The following is a 27,755-nucleotide window of genomic DNA, read 5'->3' as shown; positions in this document are numbered from 1 at the left end:
GAAACAATATATTTCCTGCATGTCAACACAGAAATCTCAAAACTGTACTAAGGTACTAATATCAAATTTTCTATCATTTATATAGGAATAGATTTAAATTGCTAAAGTATATGAACAAAACATGCAAAGATAGAAATAATTGGGTTAAGTGAAAGTTGAAGCCTATGTCATTCAATTTTTTTAGGCAATGATTAAAAGATGTCCCTTCACATACACAAATATTTATCCAAATAATTTGTTCTAGCTGGAAATTCTAAAAACTCATAAGTATAAAATTAATTTTAGGTAAAAATATAGTTTTTCCCCAAACCTATTAATATTTCAACATCTTCACAGGCAGGGATAGTTTGATAAGGTCTATTTACATTAAAGAAAATGAAATTAAGACGGCCAATTTTCTGTTATTTGATCATTTGTATGCCATATAAAATTAAGTATTTTCTATTTATTAGAGAACCTAGAATTCTACATATACAAATATCCAGACTCTTCTGTGTTCTTGAAATATTACATGATCAAAATATTGAGAAAGAGTAAAAGAGCATGTTTCATTGCTAAAATTAGTCTTTTTTGTTTTTTTAATTTATTTTTAATTTGTTTTTAATTTTTAGGGGATAGGTAGTTAGGTTTTTATTTATTTATTTTTAATGGAAGTACTGGGGATTGAACCCTGGACCTCGTGCAAGATAAGCACATGCTCTACCACTGAGCTATACCCTCCATCTTTGCTAAACTTACTTTGAATGAGAGTTGGGAAAATCATTAATTTTTTAAAAATATTTTAAGAAACCTAGTTCAAATGTACTTCTATTAATGCCATAGATTCTGATTTTCCCCCTTAGGTAAAAAAGAATTACAACTCTCTTTAGATTGTAAAACATATTACCACTCTCCTGTGTGTTAAAGTAGAGGTACCAGTCGGCCAGTTTTGTTTATTTTTGCTGAATATTTTTATTATATGGAGAGGGAATTAGTAGAAACAGAAAGTAACTGTTTCATGCTATCCTAGCTCATTGTCATTTTACCAAGCTGACAGCACAAAGAACTTAATGCTTCTTTCAAGAACATTCCTAAAAATGCAAGTTGTAATTCATTTTGCTTGCTATTCAATGTTTTGAGCATGTTTAGTCCTGAGTATTAATGAACACATAGTGCATATTATTGAATATGGCAGGATTTCCTTCTTTATTAAGGCCTAATCATATTCCGTTGTATTTAACACCACACATTTTCTTTATCCAGTCATCTGTTTATGGACATTTAGGTTGTTTCCACATCTTAGCTATTATGGATAAAGTTGCAATGAACCTGAAGTATAGTACGCTAGGTAAAATAAGCTAGTCACAGAAGGGCAAATGCTGCATGACTCTACTTACATGAGGAATCTAAAACAGTCAGACTCACAGAGTCAGAGAGCAGAATGGTGGCTGCCAGGGGCTGGAGGTAGGGAAATGGGGAGCTGCTGCTCAATGGGTATAAAGTTTCAGTTATACGAGATGAGTAAGTTCTAGAGATCAGCTGCACCACACCACATCACGTCTATAGTTAACAATATTGAATTGTGCCCTTAAGCTGTAAAAAGAATAGATCCTGTGCTAAGAATTCTGATCACAATTTAAAAATCTAATTTTAAAAAACCACATGGGACAGTATCCTACCAATGAAGTATAACTGGCACAATGTTAGACCATATTTATGTCACTAGAAAGACCATATGTTATGATAGTTACGACAACAAATTTACCAGTTGTATAAAGATTGGTAGGTTGTTGAACCCCTCTGAGACTTCGTTTCATAAATTGAAAAATGGAGATTACAGCTCCATCACAGAGTTATGTTATCAAATGCTATAATCATAAAACCACGAAATATGCCTACAATGATAGTCATTAATAGTAATAAAAGTAATGAAAAAATCATGGATAGTAGTTGTAAAAGGAGGGAAATGCGGCAGAATAACAAGGGCTAAAATGAGTATATCATTTCCATAAAAATTTCACAAAATCACTATAAGCTGTAATACAGTAATGAAATTAAAATTAAAACATCATTTAAAAATCAGTTTCTGAGTACTATATACCTTATTTCTTTTCACTCAGTTGTTTTTTTATTTTTATTTTTTAAACAAAGTGTGTTTGAATGCTTTCACATATGCATTACACAAAATAGCATTGTCTGCATTTACAAGTGTGGAGAAACCATGTTTTAGTGATACAGTATGGTGAGAAATTCACATAACTTTGCATATCAGAGCCTAATGTTTTATGTACAACATAAATTCAGCTTATTTGTAGACTTAGGAGTGAAAAACGAGCGTGCATAAGCCACAATACACTACAAAACATGCTTACCTAATTACCATAAAAGAATTGAGAAACCATTTTTTCCCTGGGGAGTTTAAAGAGTATTATCAGCTCAGTTATTTTATCTAGTGGTTTATGAGATTTAGATGTTATTTTGATTTCTTGTTACTTGTTATGAGAATTTTAAATATTACTCAGTATCTTTCACTCAGTATCAGTCCAGGTTATCATCATGTGACACTACTCATCTTATGCTATAATCTTGAAATAGATCGATCCCCTGCAAAACACATTTCCACCAAAAATATGTTTCAAAACCAGTCATAGCAATATTAGTAGTTTTTCCTAAAATCTTGTACAGCTCTTGATTAGCTTCCCCAAACCAAACTTGATCCTAATTTTCCAGCCTCCTTTTTTGAAGATCACTGAGCACTGTGCACACAGGGATACTTGTCATTTCCCCAGTGGCCTTTAATGTCTCTGTCCTTGTATTCTTCTTTCTGGTTTTAAAATAATGGATCTTCCACATCCATCAATACTTCACCCATTTTTCAAAATCTAGCTTATCACCTTATTCAAACCAGATACACATTAAGAATTTTTGAAATATAAAATAAACACAGGACAAAATCCCTGACTTAATTCCTAAATCAGAATTCATGATTTTCCCCCTTCTCTTCCCCTGCACGGGGCTGGCACTTCCTTTTAAAGGGGCAGGCTCTTGACTGAGACATAAACCACTAAACAGCATGACTGCCTCAGGTCCATTACAAAATACCCATGGAAACCTTAATTTTCTCATCAATAAGATGAAGATAATGAAGAGTACCGAACTCATCAGATTCTGTGAAGACTGCGTGCGGTTATACATGTGAAGTTGCTATTATAGAGCATAATTATTGCTCAGTAACTACCAGTTATTGAGAGTATAGTTGTTACTATTACTGATGTTTTCACCTATGTTGAAGTTTATGTTTATGCATATGTTAGCCCTTTGAGGGCAGATATTTGTGTTTAAATTCCTCACCATTACTACTAGAACCTTGTTTAGGAAAAACATTTCCTATGTTTGTATTGAAGTTAATTTTATCTCTACTGAATACAAATTTCTTCTAAAAACAAATTGCTTTCAAGATCACTTGGGCATTGACTGTAGCAGTTGAACAGAATTGCTGCTACAAATCTGAAGAAGCCTAGATATAAATGTAAAGCCTCCATTGTCTCCTAGTAGGCCATCAAATCTGTATTATAAATAAAACCTTGATTCCAGAAGTTCTGGTTTTCTCTATGTCTTTCGTTTTCACCTCAATGCTATTCTCATCACCTCATGCTGATTCTCAGCACCAACCTTTGCTATTTCTGTTTCTCCAGTTCACATTCTGTCCAAATTGACCACCTGTGCTAAGCCTGGAACAGCTGAGAGCCATGAGGAACCTGGACCAGAGGCCATTATACAAGGGCAGGTGAGTGTCCTCAGATGTGAACACAGGGAAAAGGTGACACTATCTGCTTAAAAACTACCACAAGGTAGTATCTTCTTAGTGTGCCATCAGGTATCCTGCATCATATATTTTCTAACAGTAGCTAAATTTATAAAATTATAAAGCCAAGTATAGGTTCTTCCTGTTTAAAGCTAAGTACCAACAAAACTAGAAAGCAAATGCAATTGAAATTAGCAACAGCAATGCAATGCGACACTACTATTTTTGTGTATCCTGAAAGTAAATACCTTCTTGCAATAGGCACATTGTTCTAGTGACCAGAAGCTACTGTCTGGGGTTAGCAAGTCTGCCCCCTCTGTGTTCTGGGGTAATTTAGTTCTCTAACTACTTTTCTCTATTTGAACCACAGCAAGTTCTTCCTTCACACTAGCCCACTCTGACCTCACTTTGGCTTTTACTTGGCAGGAAGAGAGTATTTACATACCAAGTCAACCTTTGTTTCCTTCTCAATAGCCCAAGAAAATTAAAGGTATATTCTTGGCACTCACATGATCTTAAGCCTTAAGCAAGCAAAAGCACTAAAATCTTAAGATTTTACATGATTATGAGGTAGTTATCCAAATAATTTAGAATGTACTTACATCGCTTTTTCAGGTTATTATCAGAGTGAACCATTATGATTTAAAACAAATTTACAAGATAATGTGCTGATGCTTATTTGAAATACACTGTAAAAGGAATCAAATATATTCTGATTTGTGGAAATTCAGTCTAAGTTTATTCTGCTATTTTTCCAAAGTTTCAAATATATCAAACTAACACCTTCCTTCTCATCTGTATATGAAAGTTGTATTTCCAGTACCTTAACCTTTGATTCCAAATGAAGTAGTTTAGGTAAGATGACAAAGAGATAAAGAAGGAAAACAGAACTAGAGTTCAAGGGCAAAGAAAGGGTCATGATAGAGGGAGGAAAACAGAAGAGAAGATGAAAACAGCACAAACATGTGAGCAGGCAATGGGGTTTAGAAATACTCTTTGTGTTTTGTGTGAAATGTAATATTGATAATAAGCAAATTAAAGCTTTTATGGATAGAGACTTCTTAAAATAGATTATACAGAGAATCAGTGCAATCAATCAAAAAGTGCACAGTAGAAGACAGGCTGAGGAATACACAGCTCCAGTGATAGATTAGCTCCAGTAAATATAAGGTCTTTGATCCAAACCAACTATTAGTAGTTCACGAGGAAAAGAAAAAATAGATTGGTTAATGTATTGTTTACAATATAGTTCTATGGATACTAAAGTATTTTAATAGGTAATTGACAATGCCACCACTGCACCAATACAGCCTTAAGAAAAGTGTTTTTAATTTTGTCCAAATTTTTTTCTTGCACTAGGTGAACCAGACCTGACAAAACATGAAACTAAATACACTGAAAGTTAAGAACTCAGGGGTTACGTTTCCATTTTTTCCTGTCACTGTTCTTGGAAATAAAAAGTGGTGAAATACTATGAAGGGGAAAATGTTGTACAATTAAACCAAGTAAGTGTAGAAGGTAAAAGAGTATTAAAAGTTATCTCATAACTATGGTTTTCACAACAAATATTTAGAGCAAACAAGTCAAAATATAAAATAGTGATTTAAAACATTTTAAATAAGGTACAGGTGATGCTGGTTTGGATTTTTGGTTCTCTTTCTCTCTTTCACCATTTGTGAATTCTTTTTTTCTAGACTTGTTTCTAATGACTTAGGTCCCCCAAACTATCTCAGTTGGCTACTAGTTCTATTAATTTTGAGAAACAGTCTTATTGATAATATTTAAAGTTTAGAATGTGAATAGCTTATGGAAAATGTACTGGTGAGCTGTTAAGATCACTCAGAATTTATAAACTGATCCTTTTCCTCAAATACAAACAACACAGCATTTTAAAATTTAATTTGCAATAAAAATGGTGGTATTGTTTATTCAGCATGGTAACTTGTACGGTCTGCCTTCCAACATGATTCAAGTACCGACAGATTAGGAAAGAAGAACCTAGAAATCAATATGGTCTTGCTATAACCACATTTGGCTTAGGTTGGCAGTGCCAATGAGGGACACGCTGCCTCTGGTGGAAATTAGGAGGCAGAGAAGAAATCACCAAGGAATCTTGACTTTTCCCACTTACATTAGCCTACTACAGAGTAAATCCAGACTCCAACGTATGATCTAAGAAAGATGTAAAGATGGACCCCACCCAAAAGCAACTCCTCATTGTTTTACTAAGAAATCTAAACTCCTCAGCTTTACCGTCTTCTCTTAGAGATAAACTTGGGCTTTATTGGACTAACGGACATAATACATTGAGCAAGATAATTCAATTAGAAGAGGTTAGGTTAGATGTATAAATTAGTCAACAGATCACTAGCTACCACTTAAGTAGCATTTTGGCCCTGGAGACTGTTACTAAGAGCATCTAATTCAAAGTTTTACATAAAAGTAAAACATATTCTTGGAGGAAGGGAAGAATCAGACAAAACATTTTATTTTATATCTTGATATATTAGTTGTCATTGTAGAAATGACCTCAGAGATAGCCATTAAGCTTCACTGCATTTCTTAATGTCCCTCTGGTTCTATCATAAATTGAGATCATGACATTCTGAGAGTATTTATAGAGTTAATATTTTCCAGTTTTCATCTGGGTCCATCTTTCTTTAGATTTCTTTCCCAGTGCCTAGAGGAGGCCCATTTGGAATTTGAGAAAATATCCAGACTTCTTCGAAAATCTATACTCCTCCTAAATTCATTCATTTTTTTATTAACAGATGTAAATTGGAAGGGAAATACCATAAGTATAAGCCTTTTGGGAATATCCTGTCTCGTAAGGATGACTTACACTTTTCATTTCAATGGCATGGATGCTGAGAGCTTAAACTCAAAACTCATCTGTACTCTAGCTCTGAATCATTCCTTCCATGAACTCTGAGTGCATTTTTATGATAAACACACACATGTGTATGAAGTATGTGACCTCACTGGCAGTTATCTGCAGTGTCAAGTACTATTGGAGGATACCCAAGAACTGATTGACACACATCTTACAGACCTGGAATTAATTAATAGGTCTAGCAATTCCCAATTGTACTACAGGAAACAGAAAATCTGTTTAATACAGCAATCAATGACATACTGTGTGTGGTCATATGGCATTCACTCTACAGCAAGAGTAGGTTTTGGAATACAATATTCAGGAGTTTTAATATTGGTATTTAAAAGCTAAAAGAATAAAATAAGGTCTATTTTAATAACTAGAGACTAAACAAGGTTGTTGTTGTTTTACAAACTGTTCATCATTTAAGAGGAACTGTTAATTTCCTCCTGCAAGATCTAAAGCTATTAAATAATGAAAGGAGTACTGCTTTGTTTCAAAAGTGGTGTCTTTACTTCTGTGGCGTCCAGCCACCTGGAATGATAAGTCCAAAAATTCTAACAATGGGTTTCAACAATCATGGGATCTCAATGTTAAGACAAAGTTATTTTAAAGGAAAAGCACTGCAAAGAAAAAACTGGATGCTAAAATGTCTGGGAAGTCATGATAAAAGCAAAAAACAAAATGTCTTTTTCTGTATGATAAAATTATTCATAATATGTAAAGGCTGAATAGAAGTTTAAAAAGGAAACTATTTCATTATTGTATTCAGTGCGGGGCAGGAAATAGCAAAATATACAGGCTACTTCTAAAGCAGAATATAGGAGAAAGATTTGTCTTGGTTCTGTCTGAGAATCCATCCTTGTAAAGAAAAGTTACTAAGTTCAAACTTTGTGAGACCTTATCAACTCTAATCCAACAATCCTGGCCTCGGTCCTGATTACTATTTTATTTCTTACTATTCCAGTCTTTCCATTACTATCATTCTCTTCCTAACTGCATGAAGCACCTATTGTCTCTTTTCCTCAACTTAAAAAACAGCATAACTGTTTAAATCAGAGTGTAGTTTTTTAAGTACCAATATAGATCAATTTAAAGCAGATTCTCTCTTAAGGCAGCTTAAGCATTGAATATTAAATTTTATGTTGTCTAGACAAGCTATCTTGATAATATCTTTTCCAGAATTTCCTATATTGACCGTCTAGAGTGTTCCAAATTTCCCCTGGTAACTACATAATCATCTTCACTCTGATCTCCGAAACAGCCTGGAACAGCATCTCCCCCATATACAATCACCACACAAATCAAAATCACTGAGCTTCTGAAGGACTTCTCTCAAAGGTTCTGAGTTACAGAGTTTCAGGAAAATACTTGTATGCCAATATCCCACCTTAAGGAGATTAGATGGGAAGCTTTACTTATTTATTTCAGTGGAGGAAATGGCCGCCTCCATTTTCCTGGGTAAATGGCCTGGCTCCACAACCTGTATCTCTGCCTTCCCCCACCCACCCACAAAACAGCAGTGAGGAGTTGGTGAGTTGAGAAGGAAAAATTCTGTGAACTCTGCTAAAGAGCAACTTCAAAAAGACAAAAAAAAAAAAAAAAAATCTACTTTTGGGGAAAATGGTAAAAATACGGGAACAATATATGATATTTTAATTTAAATGGCCATCAAGATCATCTAAGCTTTGAATTTAAAAAGGGGGGAAATTAAGATAAGTACAGAATGACCTGCCAACAATGAGAGCCCAGGGCATTAACTCACAACCTCTGATGAAGTAAGGTACATTTAACAGGCAAAGTGACAATTATTAACATCAAAGCTGCAACGGCTTCCAGCATGAAATACACATTTATATTTTAAAAATGCTAACCCACTTTTTTTCCTACCTACTACCTACTAGACAATTTTAAACTCTCACAACAACCACATGAGGTAGAGATCATTCTCATTATCACTTTCTAGGTTACAAAGACACAAAGAAAGAAAGTAGCCTGCTCCGGATCAAGCATCTAGTACTGAATTGAGGTCAGACAAAAGCCCTGCAGGCTGAGGCCAGAGGACATACATTCAACAGTGATGGGGTTAGAACTCCTTGAGTTTCTATAGCAAAAAATGTCAGGGAGTTATGCCCTGCTGGAAAGGTTGGAAGGTAGTTGGAGGTAGTAAGTTCAATTTCTCATTTAAAATGTATGGACACTGAGGATCTAGAGATTTGTTTTTACATATTATGAGACAGAGTCTCAGACAGGTTAAGTAATTCTCCCAGTCCACAGCTAGTAACTGGTAGAACATGGTAAGAGGTCAGACGTGACCCTAAAGCCCATGTCTTTTCCACTAACCTGTGCTTGGAGTTCAACTCTCCTGACACCACTGCCCTATACAGCACAATGCTTGGCAGATGTGAAAAGTGGAATATGGTGTGGAGGGAGTTGTCTAGAACTGTCTCCAGTATACAGAAAAAATGGGACAATCACCAAGCCCAATGTTCAGGATGTCCAACTATAGGAAATAGTTGAGGGAGAGATTTATCCAGAAGGTGCTAAAAAGTGCTAAAAAGTGAAGTATACAAAGTCTCTAGGACCGTGTGCAAGAAATTACTCCAACTTTCATCAATACGAAACAAGTAATTTGAGTAGGACTGCCTTTCCTTAAAGCTAGCTTTTTACTTAAAACTCTTGGGTATGTCAGTAAGCACAGTATGCATGCTTGTGAATAAAGAGAGGAGGAAAGATGCTGTAGGGGAAGAGGCCAATGAGGGCAAATGCCTAAACTGGTGAGACCTTGGGAAAGTGTTTTGATTGTCTCAGGATCATCAGGAAGGTCATAGTAACTGTGTTTAGTCTAGAAACCACATAGTCTCAAGGTGTCTTCTTAAAAGAAGGTACCACACAAACTGTTTTGATTTCTAAGCCTTTGGATTGAAAGAATATATTTATATCACTTCAGGATAAATTAAAATAGAGATCAATCAAGAGTCTAAGTTACAAAAAAAATGGCTAACATGTAAATTCTATTTTATCTTTACGATTCCAGAAATATTCTGGGAACAAATCCTTTATCTGTTGAGTACTTCTAAATTCCAATTTGGAAGAAAATTTTGTCACAAATGATTTTCTCACCACATGAACACTTTTGTTCTTCTTAGGATTTTGTGCCAAAAATTATAAAAGGGCTTCTAATTGAAGGCTATTGATAAGTCCAACTTATGAAACTGCTTTCCACACTAGTAACTTTTCCTATAAAGATATCCCCAATTTCAACTTTTACTTAAATTTACCTAACTTTAATTTCCTCACTAAATTTTCTCACTAAAACATCCTTTAGAAGCAATAGCCACCAAACATTTTTTTTCTTTTTCTTTTTCACACTGACAAAATAACAGCCAAAATTATAAAAGCAAAGCCTAGCTAAGTAAGAACACAAATGTGAATAATTTAGGTCAAATGTGAGATCACATCATTGTGCACATGTATGGCATCCTTTCTTAATCCCTGGGCAGAAGAAAACAACTGTGGTGGCAGACACTTCTGGCTGAGGGAGGAAATGGAGGGGAGAGCTGGCAATACACAAATGAAGGAGAAAACAGTACACATTCAGCCTGCCGACATCTGCTGCACATGCAAAATGCATTGGACTCTAATTCAGGGCAAAAGCAAATGCTTTCTTCCTTCCTTCCTCCTGTTCCATAGTTATTGTTGAGTGATGGTTTCATTCTCCTTGCATTCACAGATTAAAATTAATAACAGCATCTGAATTCCAAGTAGGTACCCTTGAATAGCAAGCCAGAAGCTAAATGAGCTGATGAAATCAGCAATGAAGCATTTGAAAAGGAAGGGGTCATGGGCAAACACCACTTTTTAAAAGCCAGCTTTACCTCAGGATGACGTCCAATTTCAATGTAGGTGCAAATTGGATGAAAAGCCCCCGTTCCACAGGCGTACAAGTGAGTCTGATTATAAGCCTTAAGCACCTTGATGAAATTAGCACATTCTTTCTGTAAGACAAAAGGAAAACCAGTGAGTTCTAGCAGTTAGTATGGCTGAAGTATCCTCTAGGGTGCTAGGCATGTTTGAACAGATTTCTTTTGTGTACTTTTCACAACATTTTTAGGGCTTATTATTCTATTGTTTGCTTATATTATTACATGAAATACAGAAGTTAAAGTTCTTACTTTTGGGGGGGGGCTAAATGTAATATTCTCTTTAACTTTTTTATTAAAACTATTTATAATTTATTTATATTAAAGTTGAACACAGTTATAGATAACCTGTTATTATAGGTGAACTTCCAGAAATGAGAGAAAAAGCAAATTACTGGGTTAATGAATTAGTTAAATTATAACAATGGTGAAAATTTCTTTGTAAAAGTCAGCTTTGAGCTTAACTGTGGAAAAATCAAAAATAAAAGATACTACAACCTTCTATTAAACATGAATTTAAAACTTCATCAGTAACCCATCACTGAACTTGAGTAATGCCGCTTACTAGTAAGCACTATAGACCCTAAAAGATAAAGCCACCTCCTCCAGAAAACGTTCCCCATGCCTCACAGACCACTTGGGCATGGAATGAGATAGAGAAGATGTACACTGTGGTATGTCTATAGGCTGAAGAGTCTTTAGTAGAGTGGCTATCATTAATAAATATTTTTGGGCAGTTCATGCACATCCTGAACCCATACATGGACCCCCTGCCCAATGACTCATGGATCCCAGGTAAAGAACAGTTACTTATAAGACAGAATTATAGTCATATCTTGTTATTATTTATAGAAGTTTAGACATTCCTGCCATTTTATTACTCAAATAAATTATCACATAAGAAACAGAATGAACAAAGCTATTTCTATTCTTTCTATATAATCTATCATATCTGTAGATCCCTGTGAAAGAAAATGTATTTCTATGAATAAAGAGGAATCTTAGCCCTTTGTCCCTGTTGAGGAAAGATTTAGGGGGAAAAATTAGTTAGTCAGAATATAAACTGGATACTTTAATTGCCAAAGAAATTCAGAGCAGAAAAGGCTCAGTTTTTTAAAAACATTTCTAAACAGATAAGTCTATATTGATATAATGTAAAAAGAAAACAATAAAAAGAGAAACTCAAACTCTCAAAATACCTTTAAATAAAATTGTATAGTCTATTAAACATATAAAAATCTTAAACATTAAATACATATAAGCAGAAAATATGAATTCATCATGGAATATACAATATTCATGTTTTAAATATCCAAACGAATATTCACATGCTAAATAATAATTATGTTAAAATTACTATGTCATTGACCATAGAGTTTCTTATACACATAGTTTTGTGTTTTTGCCTACAAACATTTGGAAATAAGAACCAAATATGTAACTAGAACTGCAGATAAAGATCAAAAGCAGAGTAGAGAGCAAGAAATTCCGGCAAACATAACAGGACCTGGGTTCGTCCTGGCACCTCTAACACTCCCAAAGTCATTCTCCGTAACTCTTCAAGTGAAAGCTCAGAATACATTTAGATTTATGTACTCAGTTGGAGTTTATAACTGAAGTGTTGCAATAATTTAAGTATATTTCCACTTGACATCTGTGTTCTGTGTTTGCAACTGATGATTTTGGTATTAACTCTATTAACTCCATGAAATAAGGAGAACAAAGCTGAGCAGAATAATTGTTATTTAAATTCAGATAATTGCTTTTCATTTCACTGATTTTTCTAGGATGAAATCTGAGGATGTCCTATAACTATATTGTTCCAAATGTGAATTAGGCCTATTTAAGGGAAAATATGAAAACTTCCCAGTTATGACTCCTCATGTGTGCTTAACATATGCTGAGTAGTTTAGGTAAGAAACTGAAATAAGTATCTAATTCTTCCCACTGTTTTGCTGCTTAGATCCTCAATGTTTTTTGGTCTGGCAAAGGATAACACAGAAAATTAAGCACTGAAACCAACTGATTTTGCAAGTTGGTATGAAGAAAATTTTCCTAGCTTACAGAATAGATGCATCTCATCCATGTACCACTTTGAACAGGGTACATCTTAGACATAATCTTAGATAAACTTAGATATAACCTAACTTCCAAGACTCTTAGTCACAAACTCTTCATTCTGCAGCAGTTTCTCCTCCTTCCCCAAGAGGATAGGGTAAGAAAGTTTAGGCAGAGGAAAGAAGCTGTGGAGAGGGAAACAGCTGATAAACTCATTTACAAATGAGACATCCATGAGTCTTACCCAAAGGACTTACTTGCACTCTTAAGGAAATGCATTCATTTGCAAAGAAGTCATTTTCAGGAAAATGTTTTATGGTACCTCTTTCTTTGAAACATGTAGGTGGCCACATACTCTGCTTTTATATAAAGACAGCGACTCCTGATTATGAACTCAGTATCACAGCATTCAAGATTATAAATAACCAGTTACAACACCATATGTTGAAATTAAGAAACTGGATATGTACATGCATAGTGGTAAGCAAACAAATACTCTAATAAGTAGTAGCAGCAGCCCCAGAGAGATGTCTCGTTCACTTCATAAAAGAACGGGGTTTTAGTCTGCCTACCATGCCTATAAAAATAGGCATGCAATTTTAAGTACAAAAATCAAACTCTCTAATCCCATTAGTAACACCTAAGTGTATCCAAGAAACGTGAGAATAGACCCTAGTTCTCCAAAATAAAGGAAACAAAAAAGGAAGGAAATATTTTATCAGCATGGATACTTGTGAACACAAATGAAAGCTATGTCACTTCTGCAACTGTTATGAATCGTAACATCATAGAATTTGTGGATTCTTATCTCTTACAGATCGGTTAACTGATTAGCAATAATTATTGACTGAAAAATCTCAAGATTCTTGAGAACAATGGAATTGAGCCACACTGAATATCATAATTTTAATTTGTTCTCTATTAATTGTCAAAGAAGCACCACTATACTATGACAGCTATTCCTCTACAGAACTACTAGAAACAGTCAATCACAGGAATGGAGCTGTGTAACCTTGCAAAGGGCTTTACCAAGAATGCTGATAATGGAGTCTATCTGTGCTACAAAGCAGCCAGACCCACCCTACTGGCCTAAGGCCTGGAATGATCCATTCATTTCTCCAATGAACTCTCCCAGTCGGCTGTAGGTTATATTGTCACCATGCCCGGGGGCTACCTCAATATTATTTTGAAGTGAAAGTTGATGCAAATAGAATGGAGAGAAATTTCTTGGGTTTATAGAGTACCTTAAGACACCTTAAGACACTTGAATCGAAACAAAAAAGTTGAATGAAATACTTTAAAAACTGGTTTAAAATAGCTGCGAGAAAACCCATCAACACCAATGTAGGAGGAAACAGTGAATTAAAAGAACTAGACAGAGAAGAACCAAAATCTTGAAAGAGACATTGTGAAGGAGAATTGTTCTTTAAACAGAAAACCTACATAAAAGAGTATCAATTCTGTCACTCATTTGCCTTCATTCTCTAGGTTTTGAGTGTTCCAAAATAGGATATTCATTTTATTTCGAAGCAGCCTGGACATTCCTCTAAAAAAGAAGGAAGCATGTCAGCAAAAGGAAACACACTTCACACATTTCTGCTCTAGGGAGACTGAAGAAGAGTATTTCTGACCTTTTCCTGAACCATGATGATTCTTAAAACTCAGAATATAATGTACTTTTTGGCATTAAACTACTGCACTGCTTTGCTCAGCACTGGTGAATTTACAACATAATAAAGAGTGTAATCAGTTCAAAATGAATTCATTTTTCAAACCTGGATCCTTTTTGGAATTTAACTTGATACACACAGACAAGTTTAGCAACAAGTTGACTTCCCCAGCGTCAGGCAACCCTACTGACCTCTTATTTTGCTGAAATGTACTTCAGACCAACAGCATTATAAATTGTTAACTTAGCCTAGAAGTAAAAGTAAAGGCAGTTATAAACCAGCAAACCCCAAGGCCACACCTGAGAAGCAATGATTCATCATCCTTAGTGACAAACCATTTACACTTATTTTTTAAGAGTTTCTAGTGCCTTCAGGACAAATGTAGAGAGGAAATACACACAGAGATATTAGCTTGGAAAAATAAATTAGAAAGAAAATGCCTATTCCTAAAAAAAGATATAGAAGGCAAATGCACAGTGATTCAAAAACAAACATTACAAATATGTAGCACTGATTAGACAGACTTTTCCCGGACGGTTACAAAAATAAAGTCCATCCATCTGTCAAAACAACTGCTCCATGCATGAAAATTGAAACAGAATAGAGGTGTTTTTAACTAACTTCTGATAATTACACTTTTTACAAAAGAATGTAATTTACCTCCAATTCCAATTACCTCTTTGTATGGTCTTAAATTATGGATGGAGCGGTGAAATTTTATTCTAAATGAAAGAAAAGAGGAGAGAAGGCTGTGAAGATGAACGATCTATATTCAAATATATTCAGCTCGTGATTAAATCAAACAACTTGTTCTGGTTCAAATATAAATCAGCTCAACATGAATGGATATAGTACAACATTGCCTCAGGTCAGTGAACATTCATTTAATAAGAAAAAAAGTCTCTACGCCATCAGCAGTTTATGTGGAAACATTCTAAATGTATAATGTAGCAGCTGGGAAAGCAAAGGAAGCCTTTTCCTATCATGGTGGGTGGATACATTTCTGCATGAAAATCCATTAATAAGCTTAATTCCTGAAGTTAATCTGTTGACTTTCTTTGTCTCTGGTCAATTTATTTGGCAAGCTGACGGAATACTAGAATCTTCGTGCCAAAGCAGTAATCTGTGAGATTGTTCCTGTCACTCACTTCATCCCTCTCTCTACTTAAGCTGTTCCATACCTACCTAGCAATAATGTTGTGTCTTTTTTTCCTTTTAATACTGTGCTGTTACAGCTGTGATCAGATCATCCATAGTCATGTTTCCCTAATACATCAGCATTCACTAAAGGATGTTAGAAATCTTCTTCAAAGAGGCACATCTAATAGAACTAACACTCAACTAGGGTCTATTTATAATATTAGCCATCTAATGTTGAATTTGTGACTTGCAATTTTTTAACATTCCTGTGATGAAATGGTGAGTAGGCTGTTCGGTCCACTTTAGGAGACATTTTTACCTTCCCTATTAAGAATGATTGCACAATAAAACCAATGGACCTTTCCACTTCAATGCTTTTGTTTTGTTTTGATGTCAGAGAATTTTTAAAAGATACTGATTCAAATAGGACAACAAAGTTGGCATTATTTCATTAGTTATTTAAGTATGTGAGCCTATTCATATTAATTGAACTATATCATCTTTAAACTTATGATAATTAAAAAAGAAATTTTAACTTGGCTTGACTTATGTGATACATTAAATGAAGATTCCTGCCTTATGGATACCAAATCATTTTTATGTAAATACTCATTTCAATTAAGTGCCCCATTTGACTGGTTTTTCACCTCTGAATTAATTACTTGTTTTGAAGTTTTAGAGTTACTGATTAAGATTCTAGCAACATTTCATTTCAAATTACTTGAAACTTTCAAACTTGGTTGAAAGTATACACATAAGCACTATAGACCACAGTATTAGCAAAAGTTACCCAATATGATTCTCTTCTACTATTTAAAGGAGCTTTGAGTAACTTCACTTTGAAATGTCTTATGAACCACAGAAGCTGGTAACATCTACTTTTAGTTTATATTTTATTTTATATTGTTCTATTAATCTAATTAATTATTACATTTGTATCATTCTTTGGAGTTATCTGATTATGGGTATCCATAACATGTGCTCAGCATAACCTTTCTTCATCTCATATTCAAATGAGTGCACACAATAGTAAAATACTATGTGAAACCAACCTGAGTATTTTTTCCTGCCAAACCAGGAGAACTATTAAGTAGTCAAATTCCTTACTCTGATTTCAATAATGATATTCTGTGGTTTCCAATTTTATGTACCATTGTTGAATACTTAGTGCTCATGCCTTAAAGCAACTAAGTCAATGATTTACACCAAGTAGATAGAGTTACAATCTAAAGAGATTTATTGGGGATAAAATTAGTTGGCATATTTAATTGTAACATATATGCAGTTATCATGAATGAATTTAATATTCAAATAAGGGAGATGAGTTATATCTTTAATCACATATGAGATGAAGCCTTGAGGAAGGAGAAACAAAAGTGAAATCCAGATTTTAGAGGAATGCTTTTTGTAATTCATACAAATCTCGTTTCTACCCTATGCTTTCAATATCAAAAGTAAAAAAATCTCATTTGGAGTCCTTAATGTCCAAAATGCTAAATGCTGTTATATAATTAATGTATAAAATATTCTCAACATACATTCTAATAAATGGAGACCCTTTATCTATTTATAATAATATATAATCCATAATTATAATACATACTAATTTTAGAAATAATTTCTGAATACTTTACAATTTAAAAATGTGTTTATATTTATTAATACTTAATAAAAATGTTACTTATTCAAAGGTAGGTATTTACATTTGGAAAGGTATTTCTGAAGAATTAAAGAAAAGCAGAGCCAAAAGTAATAAAATCAAAACGATAAAACAGGAAAAACATGGAAGTAGTTACAAGTACTAATCCGATACTTTAAATGTCAGTCAAACATGGGTTAAAATTATTCAAGCATCATTTTCTATTTGCTGTGTGACTATCAGAAAGTTATTCAGGATTTCTGAGCCTCAGTCTCCTAAACTAAAAATGGGATTAATGACGTATATGTGTAAAGTACATAGTATGATGCCTAGCACTTATTAATTGAACAGTAACTTATCTTATTCTTAAAATAATCAGTCATCCATTTATTGGTTAAAATACTTCCAAGTCTTCTTAACTCTCATATCGTTCCATATGCTCTGCCATGACTTGGGCAAGAAGTCTATTATGAACTGTTCATTCCTTTAAGGATAGTTAAAAGAGGTTAAGCTCACAGTGTGTTGAGGAAAGGTGGATTTAATAAAATTGGTTTTGAGTATTAACCCATGACCATTTCTCTTTCCTTTTTTAAAATTTAAGTATAGTCGGTTTACAGTGTTAATTTCCAGTATACATCATAGTAATTCAGTTACACACACAAACACACATACATGTATCTCTTTTCGTATTCTTTTTCACTTGCTAACTAAAAATTGGCACTTGCCATCTGCCTCTCCAAGGACTGGATCACGTTGGCACTTGCCATCTAACTCTGCTTGGATTAAATCATGAGCTGCTTCAGCCACTGACCTCCAGCACACCCTGAAAGGAGTTCAGGACGGAGGTCAGGAATGAGGCACTCTGTGCTCTGGGAAAACTGGCTGAACAGGCTGTTAGATAGTTAGATATCTTCAGGAGAAGATTTTACGACCCCAATTCTTGCATCTCCAGTATCTAGAAAAGCACTAAAATCACTAATGGTGACATCCGCTCCCTGTGACTAGCAGGAAGCCTCTGCCTAGATGTGCACTTGACTGCACGTTCCTCCCCTCTCCCCTTTCAATGAAATCAAAATCACATACAATAACTGAGTTTTCCCCCTGCCTCTTTGGAACAGTTTCCCAGAGCTTTCTGGGATGCTATCTTCCAGGCTATAGTCCTCATTTTGCCCCAAATAAAACTTAACCCACAACTCTCAAGTTGTGTGATTTTATTTCCGTCGACACACTATACGTCATTACTAGGTATTGAATATAGTTCCTGTGCTATAGAGTAGGTTCTTGCTCTTTATCTATTTTATATATATAGTAGTAAGTATCTATAACTCCCCAACTCCAATTTAAAGGCAAGTTACATTTTGTTCATTAGAATTTTCATGAAATTTCAGTCCTTCAAGAGTGAGGACTATAAATTATAAATTTATAATCACTCTTTTCATCCAAGTGGTAGATGACATGAATCACTGTCAAACAGCAAATACATCAACTTTTTCTCAATAGTTGTGGCAGAACTGTGCTGTCAACTTAGGTATAAGCTGGAACTACATCCCTTAGGTAAATTGGAAATTTGCATGTATAACCAAATATGAATTACATAAATGAGTTAATGAAAGAAATGCATTTATAACAATATCTAGTATATATAATAAGCTTCAGTAGATGAATAAACTGACCACAGTCTTTCACTCATGAGATCATCTAGGGTGCCCACAAAACATTACAATCGACACTGCCAGGAACTGTAAAAGGTCAATGATTCTGTTCTATTTATAAGATAACAAGTTACCCTGACAGAGTTTTGTGATTGCTGGCAGAAGACATACAGCTCCTGAGTCAGAGATAAAGGACATTATAATTCACGGAAATAGTAGTAGTCAGAGTATCAGTATTTCTCATGCCCATTCCACAAGCTTCAATACTCGGGGTGGAGGGGGGCAGTGAGAAGAGGGCCAAGTGACACCGGTACATGCCATGAAGTGCAAAGGAACCTCAAATTTTACAACAGGCATAAGCATGCTGGCCATTACATTGGAGACAGATGATCATTGTACTTGAAGGTAAGCATACCTATCCTTTGCTTTGAGGGAGACACTATCTCTACTTCTCAAGGCTGTTTGAAAATCAGCCTTTTGCTTAAGAGTGCCTCTGTTCATCAGATGTGCAGAAGTGCAACAAATCCATGAAAAATTATCTTCTAACAATTATCCATCAGGGTTTTGAGATTTTTAAAACACTTCAGGATTTTTGTAGAATTAGAAGGTAATTCTAACTATACACTTAAAAGTTTTAACATTCTTTGAAGTCCCTAAAATAAAATTCAAAAAACTTAAGTCATCTTTAACCTTTAAAAAGTAAATGAAATTCAACACGCATTTTAGATTGCACTGCAGCTTAAGATGAATGCGTAGCTTTCTTCAAATTTCTTCAAATTCTCTGTTGCATTCACTTGGCAAAAAATTAGTGTTGTTGAGATCCTACAATCTGAATCATGTTAAATTTGATACGTATGTTATAATACATAATACATTAAAAATGAGTAACAGCTAAGGACAAAAATATAAAAATAAATCTCTCAAGAATTACAAAAATGTCCCAAAATTCAGGTGCATGGTTCTGCACTTTGAAATGCATCCAACAATAGCAGTGTTATGAGAATTTGTTTTTTTGTTCATCTCAGATGGTTGAAATTTTGATTTCCAACGATGTTCAAAATATTTCTAATAGTCATACGGTTGCCATTTGGTTTTACTAAAACTTAGTACAAAGAGAGATGGTTTAGTAGGATAAACAAAGAAGATTCAGAGAGCTATTGATTTGAAACAGATTCTTTTACCAGCTTAGCATGTATTCAGTTTTCATTTGCAAAACAAGGTCAAGGAAGTTAATCCCTCAATAGAAATGTTATTGTGAATACAAAATGGATTTTAAGCACCAGAAAAACATCAAAAATAAAGTGAAGGCAGATAACAGCAGTTAGAATAAAGATATCTGGATTGAATTTATGTCCTTCTTGAGGGTCTCTGTCCAATAATACTATATAACATAGGATTTTTTTTCAAATTACAACTTTCAAGTAACTAGTGGAAAAGTTTATGAGCATTTCATTCCTCTAGTAGACAAGAAATACCATAACAAGGTAAATGCTTAGAATTTACAACACCAAGAATAAAAGGCATAGTAGTATATATATCCTGCATATTCATTTCTACAAGACAAAAAATAAATTTACATTAATGTTGTTATCAAAAAATGACATTTTCAGCAACCTAAGACATATTTACATTCTCTCTCTTTCTCGATCTATGCATATACGGAGAGAGAGAGAGAGAGAACATAAATGCTTTAGGCTGCAGATTCCCTTTTACTATAAAGGCTGATTTAATGTATATGTTTTTTGATGGAAAATTGAGCTATGAGAAATGATGTATCTTCCCAGCTGCCAGGGAGAATGGGGAAAGGGTTCAACTTCCTGTATAATGCTACACTCTGACACAGGAACTATGTAGGTTCAATACAGGGGCATAGCCTGACTTTGCAGGTCAGGGAAGTCTTAACCATCTTAACCGGACTTAAGAATGACCCACCCTCAAGATACTTAAAATTAGCCAGTGTCTTTGCCCTGCTTTTCTTACTGTATTCTTGCATCTGAATCTAATACCAAGAAGACAGCACTTCCTCCAGGATGGTTTATTTAAAGGAGCTTTATTTCCAAAGGGCTTTTAGAGAAAATATTAAAACCAGTAGGAAAAAGGTAAATTCAGGTTCTAGAAACCAAGGAAAGCACTTCAAGGAGGTGGTTAATTTACTTTTTTATAAATGTTCAGGTGGGCTCCTACTTTGGTTACAATTCTATCTCAGGAATCTTGATGGCTGCAAAAACCACTCAAGCCTCATTCTTGTGGTTTTCAGCATCACAAGAAGTCTTTGTAAGGAATTATTGTCCATCAGTTACAGCTTAAGACAGAGTGCAGAATTTCCATCAAACTGTCCGTGCATCACTTCACAAATATGGTGTTAAATAAAAATTAAAAAAAAAAAAACAAAAAAAAAACTCTTTACCCTTAATCTTTCTAGATGGCTATTTAACAAAGTTTTGGTAAAAAATACTAATGCTATTTTTAAATACTAGTGCTATTTTTTTTGTTTATCAAGGAAGAAATGTCACAATTCCAAGAAGTCAACTAACTGCTATTTTCTAAAATCATATGTTAAGAAAGGAACGATAAAAAAGGTCTGTGTATTAAAGTCCAAAAATAATCAATAAATGTCATGTATCCTATTTAAATTAAATAAATTGTAAAGTAAACTGAGGTACATAAATGAGGTCACCTGAAGAGTAAAATAAATTTTAATTAAGTGTATTCCAAATGCATAAAATATATTCTGAGTAATAGGTCAATGAAAAGCAATATTAAAAGAATGAGATGGGTTATCAGAAAAATAGTATAAAATATATTTTACTATTTAAATATGCTTTAGTGTTTGGTATTTACTGCTTAGAGCTAGAGGAAAAATTGATTTTTTCCTTAAACTAAAATATATGAAAATTTTCACGTTGCCCTTTCATTAAATAATTGTTAACAAAGAAAAACAAAAATTCACAATGACTGAATTGATTTAATGCAGAATGTAGAGGAAAAACAAAAGCATGAGTAACTTATCAGGTTACATTAATTAGCTGACTTTTGAAAAGATTTGTATAACTAATATTGCCATACCATTACATTTTCAAAAATTTACATCTCTCAATGCACACATAATTACCCATCTCTACCATAACATCTGAGACATAATTTATAAGTTTTCAGAATACTTATTACAAGGTGCTATGAAATAATCAGGTGTCATTAATACACTGTATCAAACTTAGCAAATGCCATATGATTTAGTTCCTTTTAATTTAGTTCTATAAAACCTATAAGCATTTTCAATAAGCCCGGAAAATATAATAAAGTTGCTTTTCTTAGAGAGGAAACCTCTGAGGTCATGATTAAGGTTACCCATAGGGCACTGTGGGGATCTTGACTTTATTGCAGTTGCTGAACTAAGAGTGTCTAGGCTAACACCAGAGTCCCTCAGTGTTCACTACTGATAGGAGGATTAGAAGTGGGAGGAGAGGGGAGATAGAGGATAGAGGGAGGAAGGGAGATGAGGAGGTAGAGGGGGGAGAGGAGGAGAGCAGGGCAGGAAAAAGACAGGGTGGGGATAGAAGTGGGGAGGGGAGATGGGGAGGCATAAAAGATAAATGTACTGAGGTGAATTTTGGAAACCACAAACACAAAAGAATATCTGCTGTTTTAGCAACTGAATGAGGTGATTTAATCATTAAATCAAATAGGCTCAGTACTTGGCTCAGGGCTTTTTATAAAATCCAGATAATTTATCAGATAAGTATGGTTATTATCTTCAATTTTCAAACTGAATTGAATTTAGAACAGTGCCACACTACAGTGGTCATGGTCATTACAGAAGATCAAACTAACTTCATTAACGATGTTTTCACTTAGATATTATCCAAGCAACTCCATTACATATATTAGTAATAGTTAATATTTGTATCAGGCATTACAGTCAGTGTAATAATTTCATTTGTGACTGAGTCTTACAAGAATTTCATGAGCTGCTTATTACTAGGCCCACATCCTTAGAAAGAGCAGAATAGGTAAGGTACTTATTTGAATATCTATTGCTTATTATCTGTATGTTAATAGGCAAGTTCAAATACATCTATGCCACACAACACCAAAAACTTCAGCAGAGGCACAAACATTTTGATACTGACTTCTAGCTTAGTACTCAAAATGTTCCAAAATTTTTGAATGAAAAGATTTTGAATGAATATTCTGAATCATTACACTTCTTGATTAAGAAAATAGTGGTAATGATACCCACTTAATAAAGTTATTGTTAAAACTACATTTATAAAATACTATTTAAATTATCATAGTACTTGGCACACAATAGATTCTCAATTATTCTTAAGTTTCCATGTCTTCACCTGTTAAACTTCAGCAGAAAGAGAAAAATCTGTGTTTTTAAGTCATAGCCATATACAGGTAAAACTTCCTTTTGTCTCCAACCTTAGTTATTATACACTGAAACCTTTCAACATATTTTGTTAATGGTAAATACAGCATTTTGATGTTAATAAATTTTTGTGTATTCAGTCATATTTTTTCTGACACTTATACAATATTATCTACTTGCAAATTAATTGTCCTAAAACTATTAAGCTTCTTTCTCACAATTGTAGAATATGTAATGCCCCATTTAACGGGTAAGACACGAAAGCCTCCTCAAAGTTAAAGTACTTGCTCAAGTACAATTAATGAGTCAGTTGGGAATCAACATAAAACTCTTAACTATTTTGGACTCTGACCTCATTGTTGTTTCTGTTCACTCTTTTTCAATCATCCCAACCTATGTATTAATTAGGAAAGTTTAAAATTTGGTAGGACAGAATTTTTTGGTCCATTTTTACATAAGCAGAAAAATGTTTACTGTACTATGAAGGTATAATGTGACTTTCAATCACTATATTTAAAACAGAATTTTTAAGGATGACTTTCCCATGTTTGCAGATATGTATTAATCATGGGTGGGAGATACCTGTGCTTTGTGTTCCTTTATCTGCCTTCCTTCATCAGTAGCCAACATTGCTACCAGACCGAGGCATTCTTTTCCATGAACTCAGATTTCACTTCCAAATCATCCTAAACATGTACATCATCTTAGGTGGCTGCTACCAATTAATCAGATTGTTCTCTGAAAATACATATACATCTATACACATATATACAAGTTGATTTATGTCTTTAGGCACATATGATAAATTTCTCCTAAACGCTAATACATAGATAAAACTTTTAAACTTATTTCCTTGTGTTTTGGACATCCAAAAATGTCTGATAAGACATAAAATGGTACAAATTATTTGTAAAATTCTGAATTCATTTTAACTTATTGATTTAAATGATTATAACTGCCTTTCATGATCTGTGCAGATACTTGGCTCTACTTCAAACCTGTGGCCCACTTAATTTTACTGACACAGTTTACCTCAGGAAAAATGGCCTCTACCTATTTACGGTGGTAAACCATTGTATGGATTGCTTACCATTCGTTCATCTTTTGTCCACAGTACCCAAGACAATGTCCTCTATATAATCATTTCTCTATCTGTATTTATTTAAAGAATGAGTGCATGAAATATAAGAACGAAGGACGGAAGGGAAGAGGGAAGTTGTAAGGAAGGGAGGGGAAAAGAAGTGCAAGAAGGAAAAAAGGAAGGAAGGAGAAAGGGAAAGAGAAAAGGAATAGAATAAAATGGAAAAGGGGAGGGGTAATTTAATCATGATAACTCAGAAGAAAAACTTCATGTAATTCAAAAGGAATTCAAGAGGAATTAACATATGGGAACCAATCTGCAAATTAGCTGACTTACTGAATATAAGTATATATGCTAAAACATTGCGTTTTGTTAGTTACTTTTTGCATTTATAAATCATCAAAAGGAACGTGTTTTCGCTTTATTTAGGTCTATTGTTATTTTTACTCAATTGCTTCACGTTAAGACTTTCAATGCTTTACATAAAAATATCAACATTCAAAATCAAGTATTATTTTGTTTCTAAAGAGTGATTAAGTCCACAAGTAAGCAGGGTGTTTAATATAACACTGAACTAAAGTGACGATAGAGCAGTAAATTCCTTATGCAATTACCAAAATAACTTAGTAGATTGATACTCACCAGGATATCTTTTCCAGCCCACTTGCATTCATCCCTCCTGGTGTAAGATACCGGCCACACAATCTAAGGGCAGAGAAGAAAAATTATTTTCTGCCAATTAAGTTTTCTGAGATACAACGTTATCATCTATTAGACTAAGTGGAGCAACTGAGATAAAGGAAGTTCTATAAAGCATTATATGGCAGTAACCTTTTAGTTTAGACTTCGCAGTGGCATCAGTTAATTGGCATGGTCTTAAATCATTCACTTTCCCTCCACCCATTAGGCTTTGCTGTATAAATGAAAGTTCAGCACACAGAAATTTGTGTAGTCAACACATCTAAGCAGTATCCTATGGACAAGACTTATAAGGCAGGTTGGGGGAGGGAGATCATCTTGAGACCAAGTGAGAATCTAGTAAAGAGGTAAAAATAGGCACGGAAAGTGGCTTGCATTCTTCTAAATGAATAGGTCTTTATCCTGAAACAGTTATTTTGAAATTTTAGCATCAGGTGCTCTAGATCCATTTCCATAATTCAAATCTCAGCATGACATGCTAGAATGAGCAACTGATAGGGTTAGAAAAACCCATTTTAGGAAGGAATCTTTTTTTTTTTTTAAACAGGGAAAATAGGTAAGAGTAGCATTGCTTAATTTCAGGAGATAAAGGAGGAAATGAACGAGCAAATAGACAGCTGTAAGAAAAAAAAAATCACCCCCTCCACTATGAGCAAAACTTAGACTAAGTAATAACTGTTTGTATTTTCATCCCTAATATCTTCATCTTTCCAAAGGTTCTGGTATCGTTCAAATACAGTGGCAGTGGTGGATAAGCCAAGGTATTGTTCATGGCTTAGAGGACTGCAGATGCATTTCCCTCAATAATAATATTTCAAATACCTTCATCTAAATTTTAGTATAAATGTTTCCAGTTCCCCTGAGCAATTCCAATGACTTCTATTTGTATTGGGACAGAACAATTTTAATTTTTTTATTCATCTTTCTCTTCTGGTAACATTAGTTAATTTCAATGGTGGGGAAAGTCACAAGTAAAAGAAAAATCCAGAAATGACAGCAGTTAAGCATTCATGTCTACCAGAAAGCTTTTAGTATCAAAATGACTGCTTATCATTCATTTGGGAACCTCTAGATAATTCAATATAAATTGTCACAAACTTGGGCAAAGGTTATGATATTCAATCTAGGAAATTAAAAAGCAAAATACAACACATGTATAAACAAAAATTTAGGACATCTTGAAAAAACCTATGATGACATGGCAAATGCATTTCAGGTCCGTGTCACAATAAAAAACCCTAAAATTTTTCAAATGCACATTTGTTTTTTACCATTTGAAGATCTTAATTCATTTATTCTCTTCTTTTTCATGTGCCTTTCATGTGTTTGTGTATGTAAAATCTTGTTTCATAAGTTTTTTACAAAGTAGTTGTACAATAAAAAACATCCAGGACTACAATCCTTACATTTATAATGAACAAACTTTATAGCCTTACAGTTAACATTACCCTGTTTCCTGAACTACTAGAGCCAGGGCTGGGCACTGCCAATTCACAGGCTTCACAGCCCTGTCTTCTCATTGGCTGTGGAAAAGTCAAGTGAGCTATTCTTATTTAAAGTTTACAATGGAGGAGGATCAAACATAAAATTTCTCTAGGACACAAAAATGATATACAGCACAGTTAAAATCTGTTGACTTTCCCATTCAGCTTTCCAGCTAGATTGTGCAAAAATCATAGATCATTAAAACAGATCATTTTTTAAATTCAGAAAGGCAGGCTGTTTTCTTATAGTTTCCTAGCTCCTGATTATTGGGATTAACACAATATGGGCCTCATTTTGTGATTTCTCTCTATGTCAAATATTAACAAAAAGTAATTTTGCTAACATTCATGCTAAATTATTTCATACTTAAAGGGGTGTATGCTTTCAACTTGTGACAGATCAGGGTAAAAAAAATTAGTTTAAAGATCTGGCATAAGTAAAATAAATTCGAGTATAAAAAATGCTCCTTTGGAACACAAGTTAGTGAGAATAACTGCAAGTCAGTGGACCGAATATGTGGAGACATACATATATATATAGTTTTAATTGTCTTTCCAGTAACATCTGTTTCCATGAAGAATAATTCCTATATTTCGGTTAGGTTTAATAATTTGTTGATATTTTTTCTTCTGACTCAAAAATGTCTCAGTTAACTAACAAAATCCAAATTTCTTATCCTCATATTCAAAGTGCTTCATGTTTATTTTAGACTTTCCCTTCTTTATGCTTCTATGCATCTACCCATGGCAGCTCCTCTTACTCATTACTGATGAGACGTTTATGCCTTAAAGAGATTGAACCCTTTATCAAGGCCAAGAATCTTTTCATGGTCCTTCCAAACCTGAGACTGTGTTTTTTTCTCTAACAGGGATTGGCCTAGTATTTACCTTTATGCTCATACATTTTGTCATTAGTACTATAAGTTCCTCAAGAATTATTTATGACATACCTTAGTGCCCCCTATAGAGTTTATTTATCACAACAGTAGATGCCTAGGAAAAAGTTGATGAGTAACATTACACATAGGTTAAAATGAGCATTAATACACAAATATAGACAAACAGATGTAAATCCTTAAGTAAATTGTATTTACCCTTATAAACACTGTGATATAATTAAAATTAAACACTATGTTTGAAATGAATGTTTTAAAATCAGAAATGTCTTCTATTATTAGAATAATTATTTGAATCAAGAGCTGGAGCTGGAACAAGAACACTATTACATGGGGCGAATCACCTAACTTTTATTTAGTCCATTATTTCAGTATATATTTATTACAAGTCTAGTTGGTAGAAAATACTATTATATATCCTGGGCATACAAATGTCTCTAGAATTTTTCTCATCTATAAAACAGTAGGCTGTTTTAGAT

General features: G+C 33.9%; 1 protein-coding gene and 1 non-coding gene across 4 annotated transcripts in view; both read right to left on the bottom strand.

Moving 5' to 3' along the window:
• Positions 1 to 27,755, bottom strand: part of SEMA3A (semaphorin 3A) — a 443,880-nt gene that overhangs the window by 124,824 nt on the left and 291,301 nt on the right. For all 3 annotated transcript variants that reach the window (XM_045510443.2, XM_045510442.2, XM_074367557.1), the window contains 2 exons: positions 24,840 to 24,902; positions 10,538 to 10,657 (listed from right to left, as the gene is read on the bottom strand). In XM_045510443.2, the coding sequence (XP_045366399.1) occupies positions 10,538 to 10,657; positions 24,840 to 24,902 (183 nt within the window). The remainder of the gene's footprint in view (positions 1 to 10,537; positions 10,658 to 24,839; positions 24,903 to 27,755) is intronic.
• Positions 649 to 721, bottom strand: TRNAD-AUC (transfer RNA aspartic acid (anticodon AUC)). Its single transcript has one exon. It is a non-coding gene; the product is annotated as a tRNA-Asp (tRNA).

Source organism: Camelus bactrianus, chromosome 7 (assembly GCF_048773025.1).
Source record: "Camelus bactrianus isolate YW-2024 breed Bactrian camel chromosome 7, ASM4877302v1, whole genome shotgun sequence".
NCBI lineage: Eukaryota > Metazoa > Chordata > Mammalia > Artiodactyla > Camelidae > Camelus > Camelus bactrianus.
The sequence above is the reverse complement of the archived record's forward strand: the minus strand, read 5'-3'. Positions and strand labels throughout refer to the sequence as shown.